Below are 19,712 nucleotides of genomic sequence, written 5' to 3'. Positions count from 1 at the left end.
GCAACAACTGTTGAGAAACGAATTGCACAACATAAATATAGTATTGCTACTGATCAAAGAAACAGCGCCATTAGTAAACATGCTAGAGAGTGTTTTTATCCAATTCAGTGGTCTCAAGCAAGAATCCTGTTCAGAAACAATAATTTTATAGAAAGAAATCTAATAGAAACAGCATGTATTCAATATACTGAAAACAATAACTTCAATGGCAGTATAGGCTTATTCAGGACAGACCCGCTATTTCTACATATCATGAAAAACCAGTACAAATTATGCAATATATTGACGTAGGTATTCACTTAATTACCTGTTTAGCCTCATTAGACTGTTAACCTCTTCTATTGGACGAACTATGTACTAGACAATTTATATTTTATATTATCCTGTAACAGTTGTAAGCACCGTTAACCATTTGTGGTTGTTTGTTTTATGTAAGTCTTGAAGCCAAATGTAAACATATGTCCGGTATATGTTTTTCTTAAACTGATTAGTCAATAAAGTTCCCCGGAAGAGGCCTGATGGAGAGCGAAACTGTTGGGACAAATTAAGAACTCTATTTCCTTTTCCTCTGGTTTCTCCTTCATCTTCATTGTGGAGTGCATCGTAATATTTTATCTTCGTGATTGAGAAGAATACAACTAAATATAATGTCCACGCGCAATCTTCAGGCTTTCCTCGATCTTTTTCCTCATCATCGGACTGTTGTGTTTGACTTCAAGAGGGCACTGGTGGGTGCTCATAAGGCAAAATTACAGATGAAGTTCCTCCAAGACTGTAAGAGCGAATGTGTGGTGCCAAATTCCTTGATGACTAAAAGCATGAGAGCATTGAATAATTATAACTTCGGTAAATTGGAAAACATCATCCTGAATTTCCATATCAACAGTGCCAGAGAGTCCACAAAGCAACGTTTCAAAAATGTTCAGAGTATCAGAATTGACTTCTATAGAGACATACCTCAGGAGTGGCAGCGCGGCCTCATGAACTGGATATATAATCGTCTTAGAAGAGCAAGAGCGGAAATACAGACCATGCACAAGAGGAAACTGGAATCACTAGTCAACCATTCGACGTGGGAAGAGATGGGAGATGCATCCAATTTCTGCAACCTTTCATCTAGGCAGCTATCAGGAAATGAGAAGACAGCATTAAGTTTGGGTATAAAGTTTAATAACCCTACAAAGAAGCCCGACATTGTAAATATCTTCAAGAGTTTTGTGCAAAACGAAAAATTAGTAGAATATAATTCCAACGAAAATAATATTTTGAGCATAGCCAAAGGCATAGTTTATGGGGCTTACATCAAGCATACCAGTTTTAATTATTTCCTAAGAGATTCAATGTAGCTCTGAAATCGTTAAAAGATGATGATAATCTATATATCACCAAAGCCGACAAAGCAAGTGTTATTGTCATTCTTGATAAAGAAATGTATTTAAATAAGATGAATGATTTGTTAAGCGATGCAAGTACATATGAACCTTTGTTATCCAACCCACTAGAGAGAGTTAATAGTGAATTTCACAAACAAATGAAAGTAATTTTTGAAAAAAAAATCAGGATATGATTGGCAGGTTTCGTTCATATAATGCAAGTCTACCCTATTTATACGGTAATGTAAAGACCCATAAACCCAATTATCCCATGAGACCTATAATCAGCACAGTTGGTAGTGTCACATATGCTTTGGCAAAATTCCTTGTCTCATTGTTACAGCCGTTAGTTGGCACAATTTCCAAGTCCCATATCATAAATTCTGTGGATTTTGTTAATAAACTGCAAAAATGTAAGCTTACGGATGATGAAATTATGGTTAGTTTTGATGTAACTAGTTTGTTCACTTGTGTACCCGTTAATGATGTTCTGGATTTTTTGAAATGTGAGCTAGATAAATATGTTTTTACTTTGCCAGTTAGTGTTATTTTACAATTGATTAGACTTTGTGTAGTAGATACTTGCTTTGTTTTTAATGGTAAATATTTTAGACAGAAATTTGGTATGCAGATGGGGAATTGCCTTTCACCTGTTCTTTCTAACATTTACATGGAATTTTATGAGAGTAGGCTGGCTAATTCCATTTTACCCGACAATATACTTTGGTTCCGTTATGTTGACGACATATTTAGTATTTGGAAAATTCACTTGGGCATAGACCTCACATTAATACACTTGAATGGGTTAGTACCTTCGATCCAATTTACTGTTGAGAAGGAAGAAAATAAGAGTATAGCTTTCTTGGATGTTAAAGTCATTAGAAATAACAATACTTTAAAGTTTAAAGTACACCGAAAAGATAGCAACACTAATCTGATTATCAATGCGAGATCTTTCCACAGTAAACAAGTAAAAGTCAGGTATAAGATCTATGTTTTTTAGAGCTCTTCATCTAGTCAGCCCTGAATTCTTTGATGACGAGATAGACTATATATATGGATTAGGTCTTAAGCACAATTTTACCTTACAGGATATAGATGAGTGTTTCTCGCTAGCCAAAAAATCATTTTATTCCACTAAGGGAAATAGGAATTTTAATAGGAATATACTGTGTTTGCCATACATGCCAGCCTTCGATCATATTATCCACCCATTTAAATTATTAAATGTGACTGTTGTGTTTTCCTACCGCAATACCATTGGCAGAACTTTGATAAGAAACAGCCCTATATACGACAACGGAGTAGTATACAAAATTCCTTGTGGTTGCAATAAATTTTATATTGGACAATCGGCAAAAACTGTTGAGAAACGAATTGCACAACATAAATACAGTATTGCTACTGATCAAAGAAACAGCGCCATTAGTAAACATGCTAGAGAGTGTTTTATCCAATTCAGTGGTCTCAAGCAAGAATCCTGTTCAGAAACAATAATTTTATAGAAAGAAATCTAATAGAAACAGCATGTATTCAATATAGTGAAAACAATAACTTCAATGGCAGTATAGGCTTATTCAGGACAGACCCGCTATTTCTACATATCATGAAAAACCAGTACAAATTATGCAATATATTGACTTAGGTATTCACTTAATTACCTGTTTAGCCTCATTAGACTGTTAACCTTTTCTATTGGACGAACTATGTACTAGACAATTTATATTTTATATTATCCTGTAACAGTTGTAAGCACCGTTAACCATTTGTGGTTGTTTGTTTTATGTAAGTCTTGAAGCCAAATGTAAACATATGTCCGGTATATGTTTTTCTTAAACTGATTAGTCAATAAAGTTCCCCGGAAGAGGCCTGATGGAGGCGAAACTGTTGGGACAAATTAAGAACTCTATTTCCTTTTCCTCTGGTTTCTCCTTCATCTTCATTGTGGAGTGCATCGTATATATATATATATATATATATATATATATATATATATATATATATATATATATATATATATATATATATATATATATATATATATATATATATGTGTGTGTGTGTGTTTTATGTATGTACAAAACGTACTATAAGAAACCACCTTCACTCCCTTGGATGTAAAAACGCAGAGACAAACAATCAAAACGCAAACACGAAAGCAAGGAAAAGCTTCCGTGTCATCAGCTGAGCCGCCCCGGGGGCGGGGGGAGGGCGGGGGTGGGGGGAGTCATACCCAGCTGAGTGAGGTGATAAAGCAGAGCCAAGAAGATCACAAAGGGATAACGGATGATGGAGTCGCCCCAAACCCATTTCCTTTATAACCGAGAAGGGCAAAAGACGTTGCGTCTAGCTATTATTATTATTATTATTATTATTATTATTATTATTATTATTATTATGAGTTTGTTTGTGTTGCCAATTTCGTCACCTCTACTCTCAAGGTGCGTCTATGTTGTGGTATACATGTCATACATAAACACGTTGGCAACTTATCACATACATGTCGCAAACACGTTGACAAGAAGTCAACGACTCTAAGTGGAGAACGAGGGTGCGTCCATGCTTAAGTACAACATGTCCTTAACACGTCATCAACTTCCATACTGCAGTAGAAGTGTCATAATAACAGGTCTATGAATTATAGTATACATGTCACATACATGTCACAAACAAGTTGACATGTCAACAGCCATAAATGGAAAGCAAGGACGCGTCCATCCTACAATAAAACATGTAAAAAAACATCAACTTATTGCATACATATCACACACAGGTTGAAAACAAATCGATAACAGTAAGCGGAGAATGATCTTTGGCAAATCTGTACAACTTATGAAGCACTGGTTAGGATTAACAATAAGTCGTCGACTTATATTCGACATTTTTGTGATGTGTTTGTGATGTGTGTGCACCAAGTTGCAGACAAGACAGTTAGTGCTTGTGACATGTTTTACTGCAGCGTGGATGCACGACCGCCCCTCCCCACCCCCTGCTCTCTCTTTCAAGCAAAACGGAATAAGAGAGACATACATTCCCTTTCACTCCACAGCCTCTAAGCCTCATCATTCCTGCAAGAGAACAAAAGAGCATCGCTCTAGATTAATATTCAATGACATATATCCAATGTTCATCCATTCCTGCAATCCATCAACCCCAGCAGTCTTCTCTATCAAGGATCCGCGCAGCAGAGCATAGCAGAAGCAGCAGCAGCCATTCCTGAAAAGCATCCTTCGCTCCCGTGAAAGGATTCATTTTACGTCAAGTCAAAAGCCCCCGGAATCCTAGGGAATCCTTCTTCTTATCTCCTGTATGCTGGAAAAAAGCTTCAACGCTCAAGGGGAAGTTTTACGTCAACGTCTGTGACTTTCCTGCAGCAGCAGGAGAAGAGGAGACTCCCTTCAGGGCTTACGCCCTTTTGGCAACGGATGTCGATAATCTAGCATTTTTATTTTTATTTTTTCAATTCGGCAGCCGGGCTAATAGTAAACAAGCCACGCCCCCTTCCCTCACCCTCCCACACCACCTACGTCAATGACCCTTTGGTGTGAAGTTATGGCTGGGTCTACACATTTCCGACTGCTTACTGATATTTGCGATTGAAATAGTTGGACGCATCGTCCTTTGTTTTTGATGAGAATTTGGATATTGTCGCTGGAAATAACTGTGGAGCACCCAATATGCCGAAATAAAATAATTATCCCTTCTGTGTTTTTTTTTATAAAATCCTAGGGAGAATTTCTCTCTCTCTCTCTCTCTCTCTCTCTCTCTCTCTCTCTCTCTCTCTCTCTCTATTGGAGTTAAAATTGAAAATGTGCAGCATTTATCACAGGACAACTAATCGTTCTTATCACGCATTCAGTACACAACAAATAAACAAATACATCTTGCAGTGCTGAGTAGCCATTAAGGGCCCAGTCCACTGATGCATTAAACTTCTAAAAACCCAGAAAGAAAAAAGTGTTACAAAATATAAAAACCAATAATAGCATTAGATAGAGCACTAGGCCTAATGAGACAACACAGACATGAAAAACCCACGGTTTAACAAACCAAACTACTTGTAAAATACCTTGGCTTTAGATTACACGCATACACGACATAAACTTAAAACACTATGTTATGCACGTGACAACATTCGACAAACGAAAAATCCAAAAATAAACGAAGAATTAAAACAAGAGTCTAGAAATATTGAAAGTAAAAATCTCCTACAATCCAGAACACCCCGTTATTCCCTCTCTCTTTCCCCTCCTGTTGCACCACTGATGACCAACAGCTTCAAAAGCTTACGCTGACTTTGCTCCAGCAACAATCATTATGGCTGTCATCTTTATGCAGAACTAACAAAAGGAAATTCCTTCACGCCATGCACCCAAAGACTGGATTAAAACTTCACACGGAGAGAGAGAGAGAGAGAGAGAGAGAGAGAGAGAGAGAGAGAGAGAGAGAGAGAGATGGAATTGCTCAAATTGAACGGACAGCGATGGTTACAGTATTATTTTAAACACAGTCGAACAGACATAATTGGAAACAACTTTTCCTTGTAATATAGCAAAATAATGTATACAGAGTCCTTTCTATTTTTCTTATTATCTTTTTTTTTCCCTCAGCCTGTAGCTGGTAGATCAGGCTTCCCAAGGACATACAAAGATTTCTGTTTTCTTAGGTTTATTTCCTCTGACGTTTCAAACGCGCTCTGGCGTTTATTTTCAAACAGTGAATGGAATTGCATTGAGGTTACAAGGGTATATATAGCAAGCGGGGATGTACAGTTGGGTCTCAACGCCTCCGGGCCCGTCTTCGCCACCAACCTAGGATCAACCAAAACGCAGCTGAGTAACCGACCTGACAACTGCACACCCCCGCTTGCCATATATACCCTTGTGACCTGCATGCAGTTCCATTCACTCTTTGAAAATAAACGCTAGAGCGCGTTTGAAACGTCAGAGGAAATAAAACCAAGAAAACAGAAATCTTTGTATGTCCTTGGGAAGCCTGATCTACCAGCTACAGGCTGAGCGGAAAAAAAGATAAGAAGAAGAATGGCGAAGACGGTATAAATTAAATGCCGTGGAAACAGCTAGAATTTTTAATGCAATTGCCCTCAGAGAAGGTCTCCTCCCTAATAATAATAATAATAATAATAATAATAATAATAATAATAATAATAATAATAATAATAATAATAACAAACAAAGATGAACTGGCGTTACACTCCATACGTGGGAAATGGACCTATTCCTGCAAATATTTATCATAATTCCGAAATAAATTATTTATTCTATAAAACTACATATAATAAAAAGGTCGACTGAAGTAATTACGTAATAACCAACATGCTACACGCAACAAGCCCCCATGGGAACTACTGTAGTTTCTCACGCGGATAACGAGATTTGTTAAGGGGCTCGTATACGGTAGAAACAAAAATGGTTGACTTCCCAAACACTGCACTGTTTATAATCAAATGGTTTCACTAACCTTACTTGTATAGAATAAGTAATACGACTTAGATTTCCTAATGAAAAATAATTTTGTGTAACTGCAACATTCATCCAAAGAAGTCTGTCAAAATTTAAAAGGGAAAGTCGATAAAGAATTGGATTCCTTTCGAAGTGGCCCAAACCCTGATACAATTCAAAGCGTTTCAAATAAAACTCTTTCTCTTTCCCTCTCTCGCCTTTTCAAGCAGCAGTATAGTCCAGGCACAAATGCAATAAAAGGGTAAAGTGTCACATGGGAACGGGGCAAAAAGAAAAGAGACATTAGAAAAGGAAATATTTTCATTCTTCAGCAGAATGCGTCAACAAAAGCCTACAGGCGTCTGTGACTAAATCGACGTTGATAGAAAATGGGATTCATGGCGCGTCTTAACAGTGATGAGACTGAATAATTACCATTTTGATATACAGTAGTATTTCCTTTTTGTGGTTTTATACGAAGACTCCTTGGCTGAAGGCTGACAGAAATTAAGAGATAAAAGAAGGGGGCAAAGATGTGACTGCATTAGGCCAATCTTACTGAGAAACCTCGTTACAAAAACTTGCAATGAAAGAAAATGAGCGTTCCTTCCCGTAGGCCTATCCTCTGTAGGCCTTGGGCTTTTCTGTCATCTTTCAAACCGATATTATTTCGGTCACACCAATTTCACGCAAACCATTACACACAAACACAAGAAATTTATTTGAATAATCTAAATAAAAGATCATTTGAGAGAGAGAGAGAGAGAGAGAGAGAGAGAGAGAGAGAGAGAGAGAGAGAGAGAGAGAGAGAGTACAAGATTTAGACCAAAAGCTAAACGCTGGGACCCAAGAGGTCATTCAGAGTTGAAACGGAAATTGACAGTAAGAAGGCTGGAAAGGTGCAACTATGAATCAACAGTTACGAGAGGGTGGAAAGTAAGATGGAAGAAAGAGAATATGAACGGAGGTGAGAGAGAGAGAGAGAGAGAGAGAGAGAGAGAGAGAGAGAGAGAGAGAGAGGGTGTGTCGTGGAAAATAGCCCAGGTTGTATATGGGAGCTCAATGAAATTGAGGAAGTCTACAAGGAAATTACTTCTGGCCCATTTGTTAAGGAGAGCTGGTTCCAAAAAATTCCTTTTCTGAATAAGAGAAGGAAAACACTGAGAGAGAGAGAGAGAGAGAGAGAGAGAGAGAGAGAGAGATAGTATCCTGCTGCTAAACTGTAACAAAACTTGTAGAGCTAATAGTATGGAACTGAAAAAAAAGTAACTGACAATATAATAATAATAATAATAATAATAATAATAATAATAATAATAATAATAATAATAATAATAATAAAAACTTCTTTCAATTGAATCTCGAGTACTTTCAGGTCCTAACTGTGAACCTTTTTCAAGAGATGACCAGCCTGACCACCTTCATGTCTCTTGAAAAAGGGTCACAGTAAGGACCTGAAAGTACCCGAGATTCAATTAATATGTAAATATTTACAAGTAAACAAGTTATAAGCAGGAATTTTGTGGGTTTCTCTTTCAATAATAATATAATAATAATAATTCCAAAACAAGAAAAGCACTCACGAAAAATGATCGGAGTCCATCTTGACCTTTGACCTTTCCCTCCAGAGCATAATGTTTCCTTCATTAAAAAGCAACAGAGAAGAAAAATCTAAGAAAACCTACAACTGTGCCATATATTTCCTGTTTTACCTGGCCTAACCAACCTTAGACTCCCCGCACTTGTTATAAACAAAATAAACAATCAGTAATGACTAATTTTACAACCAACTGGAGAATCTGAAACCCAGCTTTAGCAATTAGTTGTGGATGTTACAAGTCAACATGTCGGCAACACTTGAAAACGTATCAGAATCACTTGTCACCATGTCAGCAACTCTTGTCAACTTATCACCAACACTTGCCAACATGTCACCAACATTTTTCAACATGTATGAAACACATGTCAACAACACTTTTCAACATGTCTGCAACAGTTGTTAACATGTCAGCAACATTTGTCAACATGTCAGCAACATTTGCCTACATGTCAGCAACATTTGCCTGCAAGTCAGCTACTCTTTTCAACATGCCATCAACACTTTTTAACATGACATCAACACTTGTCAACATGTCAGCAACATTGGCCAACATGTCAGCAGCTCTTTTCAACATGTATGCAACACATCAACATGTTTGCAACATCTGGCAACATGTCACCAACACTCTTCAACATGTCACCAACAGTCTCATGGCTTTAAGTTTAATGACTTGAACTGAACTCAAGGCCCCGTCCCGATCTTAGAACTGAATGAACGTGAACAGAAACAACCTAGGACAATAAACAGTCATGGACTATCATAGGGTCCGTCACCTTCCGCGAGGACCAAATTAACTAGGCAATCAGAAAGCTCTCTCTCTCTCTCTCTCTCTCTCAAGGCCAATAACACTGACGGAGGTCGTAGTCTTGGCCGAGTGTATTGATGTTGGCTTATGACGGAGGACATCAAACAGGGACTGATTGCAGGCGATCTGATGGGGAACAGACTGGTGGGGAAGGGAGGGCTCATTTGTGTTGGGACAAATGAACTTTTTATTAAGGAAAACGAGATATGTGATTTATTATGAGAATATCCAGGTAAGAAAAATGGATTTACATTGGTCTGATGCTGACGGTTATTCAAACTTTTCTTTCTTATTTTTCTTAATAGGAGGAGGTTAAGAAAGGGACTTTATCAAAGTCTCTCTCTCTCTCTCTCTCTACTGAATAAAGTACAAAACCTATGATAAAGAGGCCATACAATACCAGTTTTTTACACTTCAGTAAAAGAAAATTTATGAAACATAAAAATTAACTTAAAAACCTGAGGGATGAGGGTGCTAGTCCCTCGCCCTAACACTCAACGGAGCTTGTCTTAGGTGTTCTTGGGCGGTACCCCATCCATATACTGGCCAGACCAATTTACTTTATTTCGCAGAAATGAAAACCATTACCTAACATGTAGGAATATTTTTAATAAGAGATCTTGACATTTCAATAGAAATTTATTTATTATTTCTCCGAAAACTTTGACAAACAAAAGCGGAAGGTAAAATTATTTAATATTATGGAAGGGGCAACATACGAAGTTTGACAAATCACAATATAAAGATAAGAAGGAATACCAAGATAATAAGATAAAAATTTAAAAAACCAAAATCTCCAAAAGGAGATTGGTCCCAAGGCCTATATTTGCAAAATCTACGACTAACACCAAAATCAAGAGAATTCAGAATTTCCTAATCCAACTACCCAAGCCAACTTGAGGGCTTGGTTCCCACCCCCCTCCCCCGCCACTTATCGGGTCTTGCAATGAAAACTGAAATAAGTGGTAACCAATAACTGGATATTCGGAACTCGTACCCGGTGGACAAATTAGAGCCTCGATTCAGATTTGGTTCCAGAGGCGCTTTCCCTGATGACATGGACATTATGGACACCCAAAAAACGATCAATAAACTCTCTAAGAATGAAGAAAATAATTAAATATAATTTTTGTGAATAAAAATAAAACGGGCAAACCTAAAAGTATTACAAAATTGTCTCAAAATAACTGAGGCAACTTCGTATAATGACGGTATACGAAGACAAGAAACCTTTACCTCTTCAACATGGTAGAGTTGCAGTTGACGTGGACTGCCCTTGGGTTAGAAGCCAGTGTGATCGAATGAATCTGAGAGAGAGAGAGAGAGAGAGAGAGAGAGAGAGAGAGAGAGAGAGAGAGAGAGAGCAATTACTAACCTTTACATAAAAGTGTTTGTTTCTTTAGGAAATTAGTAAACTTGTGTGTTTCCACGAAGACACGAAATTTTATGTTAGATTCTATGAATAAACAAACAAATAAATAAATAAATAAACAAAGGCTTAAGAAAATTCCATTAAAATAAAATGAGCTGAAATGAAGAGGGAGAAGTGAATCCAATGCCGGCGAGAACAAAAAGGCCCAAAATGGATTCCCTGAAAGAAAATGAGGCCTGTGATTGACAAAAACCCTTTCAGAACTCCTCAAAAAGTTCTTCTCTGGTGAACAGAATCTTAGCGCCTTCTTCCTCCTGCAAATATTACTACAATTATTCGGCTGAATGTTCCTGTCATTTGCAGACCTGACCAAGAGGTTATATGGAACCCTTTGTCTTTCAGGATCGGGGACTGATTGTTTCAAAAACTCTATTCAAGAGGTTTATGCCAGACCTTCCCAGGAAGTTTCGGTGAAATGGTTTCTGTGTCTCATTCATTCCTCATAACAAGACACAAATATAGAAACAGATAGCCTTTGCGTAGAGGTAAATCTGTTCCTGAGTAAATTTAAATCTGAATTCAATACAGCTGTATTTTCCTTGAATACATTATGTAGCATCACAGTTCACAGACCCACTGATAAAACTGCACTTTCTCTGAATACAAAACTGACCTGACAGCGAGACAATACCTCGAATCTTTCGCCTGAATTCGACAGCCACAGAACTTTAATAAAGGTCTCTCACACTCCCCAATGTCATTACTGGAACGATAACGAGGTTAATTTCAACTGGGGGATAAAACCAATAGTATCTTTTGGACTGTAAGTGAAGTAAAAGAGAGAGAGAAAAAGAGAGAGAGAGAGAGAGAGAGAGAGAGAGAGAGAGAGAGAGAGAGAGATGAAAGCACTGGTGACAAAAAAAGTAAAAAAAAAGAAAATGAAAACCGCACTTTAGAACATAAGATTTAATGTAAATGAAAAATCAACATTGCAATCTGACGATTGTTGCTCTCAAGGAATAGCAAAGGAAATCACATTTATAGATCTATACATACATATATTTATACATTTTGCAGCAGCAAAATCAAAGAACTACTACGGTAAGTAAGGACTCTTCTACAGAACCACCCAATAGAATCGCTCCTCGCATCCCCTTTGTATTCCCTTTCCACTCGAACCTCCAACAGCTTCCTGTTACGACAAACATCGAAATGAATCCCCGTGACTATTGCGGCATAATGCTCTCCCTCTGAGGACGAGAATCGAAGTGGATACAACTTTTCAATTCCTGCATACAACAGATTCTCCCATACAAGAGGCAGCCTCATTAATAAGTGAGAGAGAGAGAGAGAGAGAGAGAGAGAGAGAGAGAGAGAGAGAGAGAGTCTGTAAGAAGAAAGGGTTGATTTCACAGGGCATTGAGGTGTAAGGATCAGAGAGAGAGAGAGAGAGAGAGAGAGAGAGAGAGAGAGAGAGAGAGAGAATTACTTCTGATGAAGTTAAGGCATTTCTCTCTGAAAAATTAAATCATTGTGTGTTGGTACATGAGAATTGAGTTTATCATGTATACTTAAAACTTTTCCTCGTTACTTGACACTTTAGAAGAATAAACACACGTCGACAACTTATAGCAAACACATTACAAACATGTTAAATACAAGTCAACAACTTTATGTTAATACTATCCAGCGCTTTATAAGCTAACCTTGCATTTGCCAAAGGTCCGTCATCTACTTACGGTCTCTGACGTGTTTTCAACATGTTTGTGATAGTTATACAGTAAGTTATTTACATGTTTATGACATGTATATAATTGGTCAACATGTTTATGACACGTACATAAATTGTGTACATGTTTCTGACATGGTTTACTATAGTGTGGACAAAATTATATTGCAAATGCTAGTTACGCTGCAACAAAAAAAAGACATTGATTTACCGAAATCTGATGAAAAGGAGTGATGCTCTATCTATTAGTCAGCCGTGTGTACATTCCCGTTTATATTATTAAAAAAAAAACATTCATCCATAACACAATATGAAACACACAAACCACCAAAATCAAATCACGACAACCACAATCAACTTGACCCCAGAATGACCTCTGATGCAAATTGCACGAGACAAATTCCACGGGGAGGCCTTAACTTAATGAATACCCTTCTCAAAGCGAAAAAGCGCAACAGGACAAAGCCACGAAATGAAGCTCATTCATCCTTAAGGCTTCATCAAAGATTCATCACCAGTCGAAGAGATCAGCAATACAAAGCGCCCCCCTCTCTCTCTCTCTCTCTCTCTCTGTCGCTCCCGAAAGATTCTCTCTTCCGACGCTTCATTGCATTTGCCGGTTCATTAGAGCCGTATTATCGTTCAACAAAGATGGAATCAGTCGCTTCCGAAAGGATTTGCCATATAGGATGACGCAATGTGCAACATCAGATGATGCAATTTACAATATCAGATGACGCACCCGTCATCACCGTTCAGGAATATCCGATTTTACCTTCAGAAGGAATCTGTCGAGATTCTGATGAATGCTTCCTCCCAAGAGGCACAGGATTACCTTGTCGAGGCCATTCTTTTATTCTTCATTTCATCATAATGTGACGGTGTGGAATCCGAATATCTTCGCTAAAGCTCGTCAATTTCTCTTTTCCTTCTTTCCTTCCATTTCCATCTCTCCCAACTTAAGGCTGCGACCCAATGCCGTCATCTGACTATCAGGTACATCATTCATTGCACAGGTCAGCGAAGTCTCGATGGGTTTAAGCCTCAGGGGGACACGTGGTCTCCCGCTAATGAGACGAGTGGCTACTTGTACACACACACACACACACACACATGCACTCACACAACTTATAAATCATAACCACCATCACCGCAAAACCGAATCCAGATTTACGTAGCAACACTATACTTAACATTTCCAATTTCCACTCGAAACAAAATGAGAAAACTCTCTCTCTCGCGCATGAGCAAAAAAATAAAAGCGCCCAGCCCGGCCAAGGCCGTTACGTTGTGGACGGACGAACTTTTGCAGATTTAATTGAAATCTGGAAAAGGAAGAGTTAGTAAAAAAAAAAAAAAAAAAAAAGCAATCACGAACGAATGACGGGTTCAATTGCAACGCAATTCCCACCGCCAAAATATGATCGTTCAGAACGCTGCCTTAGACCAAGGGGAAATTACGCTATCACGTTGAACGATGACGCTAAAATTCACAAATATTGGATTCTGGTCACCCTTCCACCCACCTACCCACCCCACCCCACCCCACTTTTGAAAAGTTGTTCATGGGATTATCTGCCCACATACTGAAACTATATATATATATATATATATATATATATATATATATATATATATATATATATATATATATATATATATATATGTGTGTGTGTGTGTGTGTGTGTGCGTAATGTAGTAAGTATAGGGCATACCCATTGCTACTAAACCATCTCATCTCGTTTTAGAAAAGTGCAAATGCCCAAGTACTTGATATATCCTCAATGAGCATTTTTATACCTGTTTTCATACACGTATCGATTACAGATAATAATTGGTTCATATCAAACTCCTAGAAGGACGCCAAAGCCTGAGGAAAAGCCAAAAAATCAGAGAGAGAGAGAGAGAGAGAGAGAGAGAGAGAGAGAGAGAGAGAGGACAAATTCCAGCATTTTGGAGCATTACAGTATATTCACCGCTCAAGAGGATAAGCTCTTTCTCCACAGTGGGTGTCTATGTGTAAAGAGAGAGAGAGAGAGAGAGAGAGAGAGAGAGAGAGAGAGAGAGAGAGAGGAACTATTAACTGGGCGGTAAGTGGGGGATCTTAACGAGCTAATTAATCCGCAATAGGAAAACTTAATTACTCCTGATTCTCTGAAAGGAGAATTTAAGCGCATTGCTGCTATCACAGAGACCAATCAGAGGACAGAGTGTAATGAGGATATACTTCATTTCCTCAATAAAAATAATTTATTTATAAAGTTACTCGAATATTCATTTTTCCAAAGAAATTCAAAAGTAATGACACTGAAATTCTGTTTAAGTATTTTGGACAGAGTTCATGATTGATTGGGTTCTATCTCTAAGCACTTCGTACCTCTTACTGCAGTCCGTCTTCGATTGAGTGCACCTTTGCTCCATTGCATCTTTGGAGTCCTCTTACGTAGCTATGTGCCGTGAACATCCATACGGGGGACCAATTTCCTCTTCTCTAATCCTGAAGAAGAAGAAGAAGAAGAAGAAGAAGAAGAAGAAGAAGCCAGTGGGCTAGGCAGAGACAGACGAACGACAAAACCGTAACATAATAATCGTCAGCAACAAACGACTTGGAAAAAAAGGAGCAAGGTGCTTTTGAAACGGCATCTTCAAAAGGTTCATTGGAATCCCCCCCCCCCCTCTCTCTCTCTCTCTCTATTATAAGAGCGCGTAAACATTCAACAGCGCTGCCTGGGAGACAGAGCCAAGGTTTTACAGTGAGTGAAACAAGAATGCTCATTTTAACAGCCTGGGAAAATGGAATGAAATGGTATAGGGAGGAGGAGGAGGAGGAGGAGGATGGGACGGGAAGAAGAAAGAAATCCATGCATGAGGGATGAAGAGGCCTCTCGCATAGTTCAGGATAAAAAAAAAAGACAAAACCGTCATGAATAATTAAGGAGTTTCTGAGAGGGTTCAGGCAGACAGGGAAAAAAACCCTGTCCAACCTTGTCTTCTGTCAGGAAAGGAAAAAAAAAAAACACCTTGTCTGTGGAGGGGATAAAAGGCTTTGGTTTTTTTTTAAATGAATTCGAGAGCAGAGACTGAGACAGACTGAAGAGGAAGGACGGAGACTGAAGGAAGTAACAGGAAAAATGAACGATATGAATTGAATGTCTGCAATATCTTCGTTTTGCTGAAATTTTCAATTTCATTTTAACCTGTTTCCTGGAATATTCGATTCCTTAAAACAAATTGAATAAAACTGCGATGAAATATTCGTCCCTCCAAATCTGAATTGATAATTACTTAACAGATATAAAGATTAGTATCAATACTTGATGCTAACCGGAGATATGACAGAGGAAGATGTGGGAGATACAATGAGAAAGATGCAAGTGATAAAAAAAGACAGGAAAAAAGAAGAAATAAGCAACAGCAAGCTCACAGCACATGCAGAATAAGAAAAAGGAGAATAGGAGACAGAAATATAAAACTAAACAACGAAATCACGAAAATATTCAAAGAAAGAAAAAATGCAGGTCTCGGAGACCAACAGGAACTTGGTTTTATCTGGAAAAATTTCTCGATCGGACACTTCAATCAAATGCCTATCACTGGACCATTCGCAAAGAACAATTGTGTATCCCAGAATATTTTCGACAGAGAGAGAGAGAGAGAGAGAGAGAGAGGATGAGCATTAAAAGCGGACGACATAGTAAAAGAGAAGGATTAAACCCGTCTGCAGAGAAAGAGACAATGAAATCCTTTTTTTATTTCATTCCAAAGATAAAAGGAACATTTATATAAGTCGTCAGCCAATCATTATTCGGGATATCAAATGTAAATTGAAAGTACAACGAGATATGCCTATCTGAAAGAAAATATTTAGGTGTTACATAATCATAAATGGCGTAGAGAGAGAGAGAGAGAGAGAGAGAGAGAGAGAGAGAGAGAGAGAGAGAGAGAGAGAGAGAGAGAGAGTTACAGGAAAAGGGGATAAATAAATAAATAAGAGGGAACAGAAGAGAAAACCGACACACCTGAAATTCCGGGGAGAGAGCAAGAATGCATTTGCTCCTCACTTAAACAATTGAAGGTCAGAAGATGCCTTCTTTCTGAAGGGTTAAGAAAAGGTTTATTTTCTCTTCTTCTGCAAACGAGAGTGGATTTTAAGTTATTTCTTAACATAAGGGGTAACTTCGTTGATTTGCCTCCCAATATCTGGGCGAGAATGCTGGTTATTTCTCCCTGCAAAGGCGAGCACTATAGGGTGTTCCTCACCACCTAGGGAATTTTCCCAACCACCTAGGGGAATTTTCCCAACCAAATAGGGAAATTTTCCCAACCACCTAGGGAATTTTCCCAACCACCTAGGGGAATTTTGTCCACCACCAAGGAAATTCGACGTCGATCCCATTGCTTTCTTAGCCACGTCGATCCAGGTATCAGCTGCTGCTGTAGAAGGTTCTTCCGAAGCCAGAGACAAAAGGTAACGTTGGTTCCAGAGTTTTGGGGAGATAATGTGACGCCTATCAAGCAGGGCCTATTTTGACCCAGTGTGACATCCGTTAGCCAGAACCTTAATGACCTGGGATGGTCAAATTATAACAATTGGAAAATCTTATGAAATGACCCCATTTCTCAAATCTGACAACAATTGACAAACTGTAGTGTCTGGAAGTATATTCGTGGAACGTGTCAACCCTTTGCCATCGTGATTCTGGAAAGGGGGGAGGAATGGAATGGAATATAGAGTTTAGGCCAAAGGCCAAGCACTGGGGCCTATAAGGTCCTTCAGCGATGGAAAGGAAAATGAGAGTAGGTAGGTTTGAAAGGTGTAACAGGAGGAAAACCTCGCAGTTGCACTATGAAATGATTCTTAGGAAAGGGTGGATAGCAAGATGGAAGAAAGATAATATGAATGGATGTACAGTAAAAGGAATGAAAGGGGTTGCAGCTAGGGGACGAAGGGATGTTGCAAAGAACCTTTAGTAATGCCTACAGTGCATCCCGTGAGGTGCACTGACGGCTCTACCCCCTACGGGGAAAAAGGAGGGGGCGGGGTGCTGGCAACGCTGTTGTCATTTGCCCCTGAACTGGCACCTGACCCCCTTCATGTCGGACGAGAATGATTTTCCGTATTTCGTTCAATTTCTACTTCCGTTTATTCTGAAAGGGTTTTAGCTTTGCACAAGTGTTTGGGGGCCAGCAAATTGTCCCCAAACTTTTATTGCATACCAATTGTTTTTGTTATTCCTGTTTTCATTCGTGATTTTAATATTATATGTTTCCAGGTTGATATCAGCGAACAGGGGTTGTTTTTCATCCCGCACCATACTCGGGTTTTGTTTGGTTACGTGAAATACTTGACGAATCGAACACGCAGTGATTTCTCTCTCTCTCTCTCTCTCTCTCTCTCTCTCTCTCTCTCTCTCGTCATGAGGAAAAGTTATGATGCTTTGAGCCAGATATTGGACTGGAAATTTGCCCTTCTTTGCAAAATCAGTGGTGTTAACGTCTTGATTGGTCTGTCAGTTTTAATTTCAATATGATTTTACTGCCTTGTGTTCAGGTATTTTATACTTTTATGAGTCTGCACAGCATATTAATATTTATATAGTGAAAATGCTCTTTCGTGTTTTCTGCTTACTGGAGACCTATAAAACAGATATAAAGAGACACAAGGCCCAGGTTATATACAAAAACATGGGTGGGATTTAAACACACAAAAGGAAAAATATCCATGAAAAAGTTTTTTGCTAATTATAAATTCTTGATCTCTCTGACAGTTTGTGCATGACAATTTCAGGCCCACGCACAGAACATTACATTATCTGAGTTTTCCTCAATTTTAAGATCCAACACAGAGATATTCCTCAATATCTATTCCCTTGACAGAGAGAGAGAGAGAGAGAGAGAGAGAGAGAGAGAGAGAGAGAGAGAGAGAGAGAGAGAGAGAGATTTTAAGGGCCACTAGGTCTCGAAACAAAGAAGGAATTATTTATCTTCCAGCTGAAGTTCTGAGCAGAATGTCGACGATAACAGAATATCCAAAGTATTATCACAATTCTTGGGCAAACATTAATACGGAGGAAACTGGAAGCTATCTTCTGTGGCAGAGAATGGCCACACACGAAAATATTATACAGAGGAAGAGAGAAAAGTGAATAAAAGGGGTAGGAGAAAGAGAGAAGTTAGTAAAAGGGAGAGAATGAATCAAGACTAAGCATTGCCATTACTCCTACCTTTCACGAACCACGAGTCCTTCTCCTGGAGCCTTCGTGCTGAACGCATAAAGTTCTCTTTCTCATGAACTGGATCTCGAAAGCGAAAACCCGGAACATTAGAAGTATTCGTTCTCAAAATACTGTTTTTTTTTCTCTTTTCTCTTTTTATTTTTTGCTCTATCATCAGCTGCAGGGCGAATAGCTGAATTTCGAGGAATTCATAAGGAACGGAATCCTCACGAACAGACGAAGGTTATTTATAACTTATATAAAAAGAGCAATTTCCAAAGGAAATATTACCCCATTCAAGGCCTCAGTATCCGCCATTGCTAACCATTTTATAGCAGTTTCTTAACAAAAGCATTTTACTCATTTCTCAACAGCTTTCCTCCTGATATGCGACTAGGTTCTCGAAAAGGAGGATTACTTTTTCATTAACTTGGGAAGACATCGCCTGGAGAGAGAGAGAGAGAGAGAGAGAGAGAGAGAGAGAGAGAGAGAGAGAGAGAGAGAGAGAGAGAGAGAGAGAGAGAGAAGGCGCAGGAATTATGTACCTGCGGGCATAACAAACAACATCTGCCCTGAAACTTTTTAAAATGTCCAATAGACAGGAAATAAGACGTAGGACGGAAATAGGAACTCTCTCTCTCTCTCTCCTGCACAAAACAGACACGTGTAAGGGTTAGGTGCGAGCAGCAACATGGGTCACAATGAGACGTTATTACCAGAGAAACTGGGTTTTACTCATAAATTAATAATGAATCACAAATCTCTCCTCTGAAGACAACGAACGCTCTTTTTCCCTCTCCCGAATATATCGATGATAAAATCCTGCTGTGATGAAAACCCACATCATCTCTTCAAGGGAATCCACTCAAGTGCCTTTGGCACATCCGTGTCACAAGCGCCGCCACTAGTGCCAGATACGACACCTGATGAAAGATTTCGGGTGTCATAACTGACACGACGTCTGAGGGGAGGCCCCTTGGGATTATGGACTCACGCCAAGAGCAAGAAATGGAGATTGATGTTTCTAAAGGTGTTTGTCGTCTACGAAATTTATCAAGGCTTTGTGTTCGGGAGAGAGAGAGAGAGAGAGAGAGAGAGAGAGAGAGAGAGAGAGAGAGAGAGAGAGAGAAACTCGTACAAGGCGTGCATGTGGCGT

The 19,712-nt window shown here is 38.8% G+C and overlaps 1 protein-coding gene across 1 annotated transcript in view; it reads left to right on the top strand.

The window, feature by feature from the left end:
• The first annotated feature begins 10,485 nt into the window (after positions 1 to 10,485).
• LOC136829983 (homeobox protein Hox-B3-like) overlaps positions 10,486 to 19,712 on the top strand; it is a 12,229-nt gene continuing 3,002 nt past the window's right edge. Inside the window, exon 1 of the mRNA XM_067089160.1 lies at positions 10,486 to 10,531. Within this exon, the coding sequence (XP_066945261.1) occupies positions 10,486 to 10,531 (46 nt within the window). The remainder of the gene's footprint in view (positions 10,532 to 19,712) is intronic.

Source organism: Macrobrachium rosenbergii, chromosome 45 (assembly GCF_040412425.1).
Source record: "Macrobrachium rosenbergii isolate ZJJX-2024 chromosome 45, ASM4041242v1, whole genome shotgun sequence".
NCBI classification, from domain to species: Eukaryota; Metazoa; Arthropoda; class Malacostraca; order Decapoda; family Palaemonidae; genus Macrobrachium; species Macrobrachium rosenbergii.
Note: the sequence above shows the minus strand (reverse complement) of the source record. Positions and strands in the feature narration are given on the sequence as shown.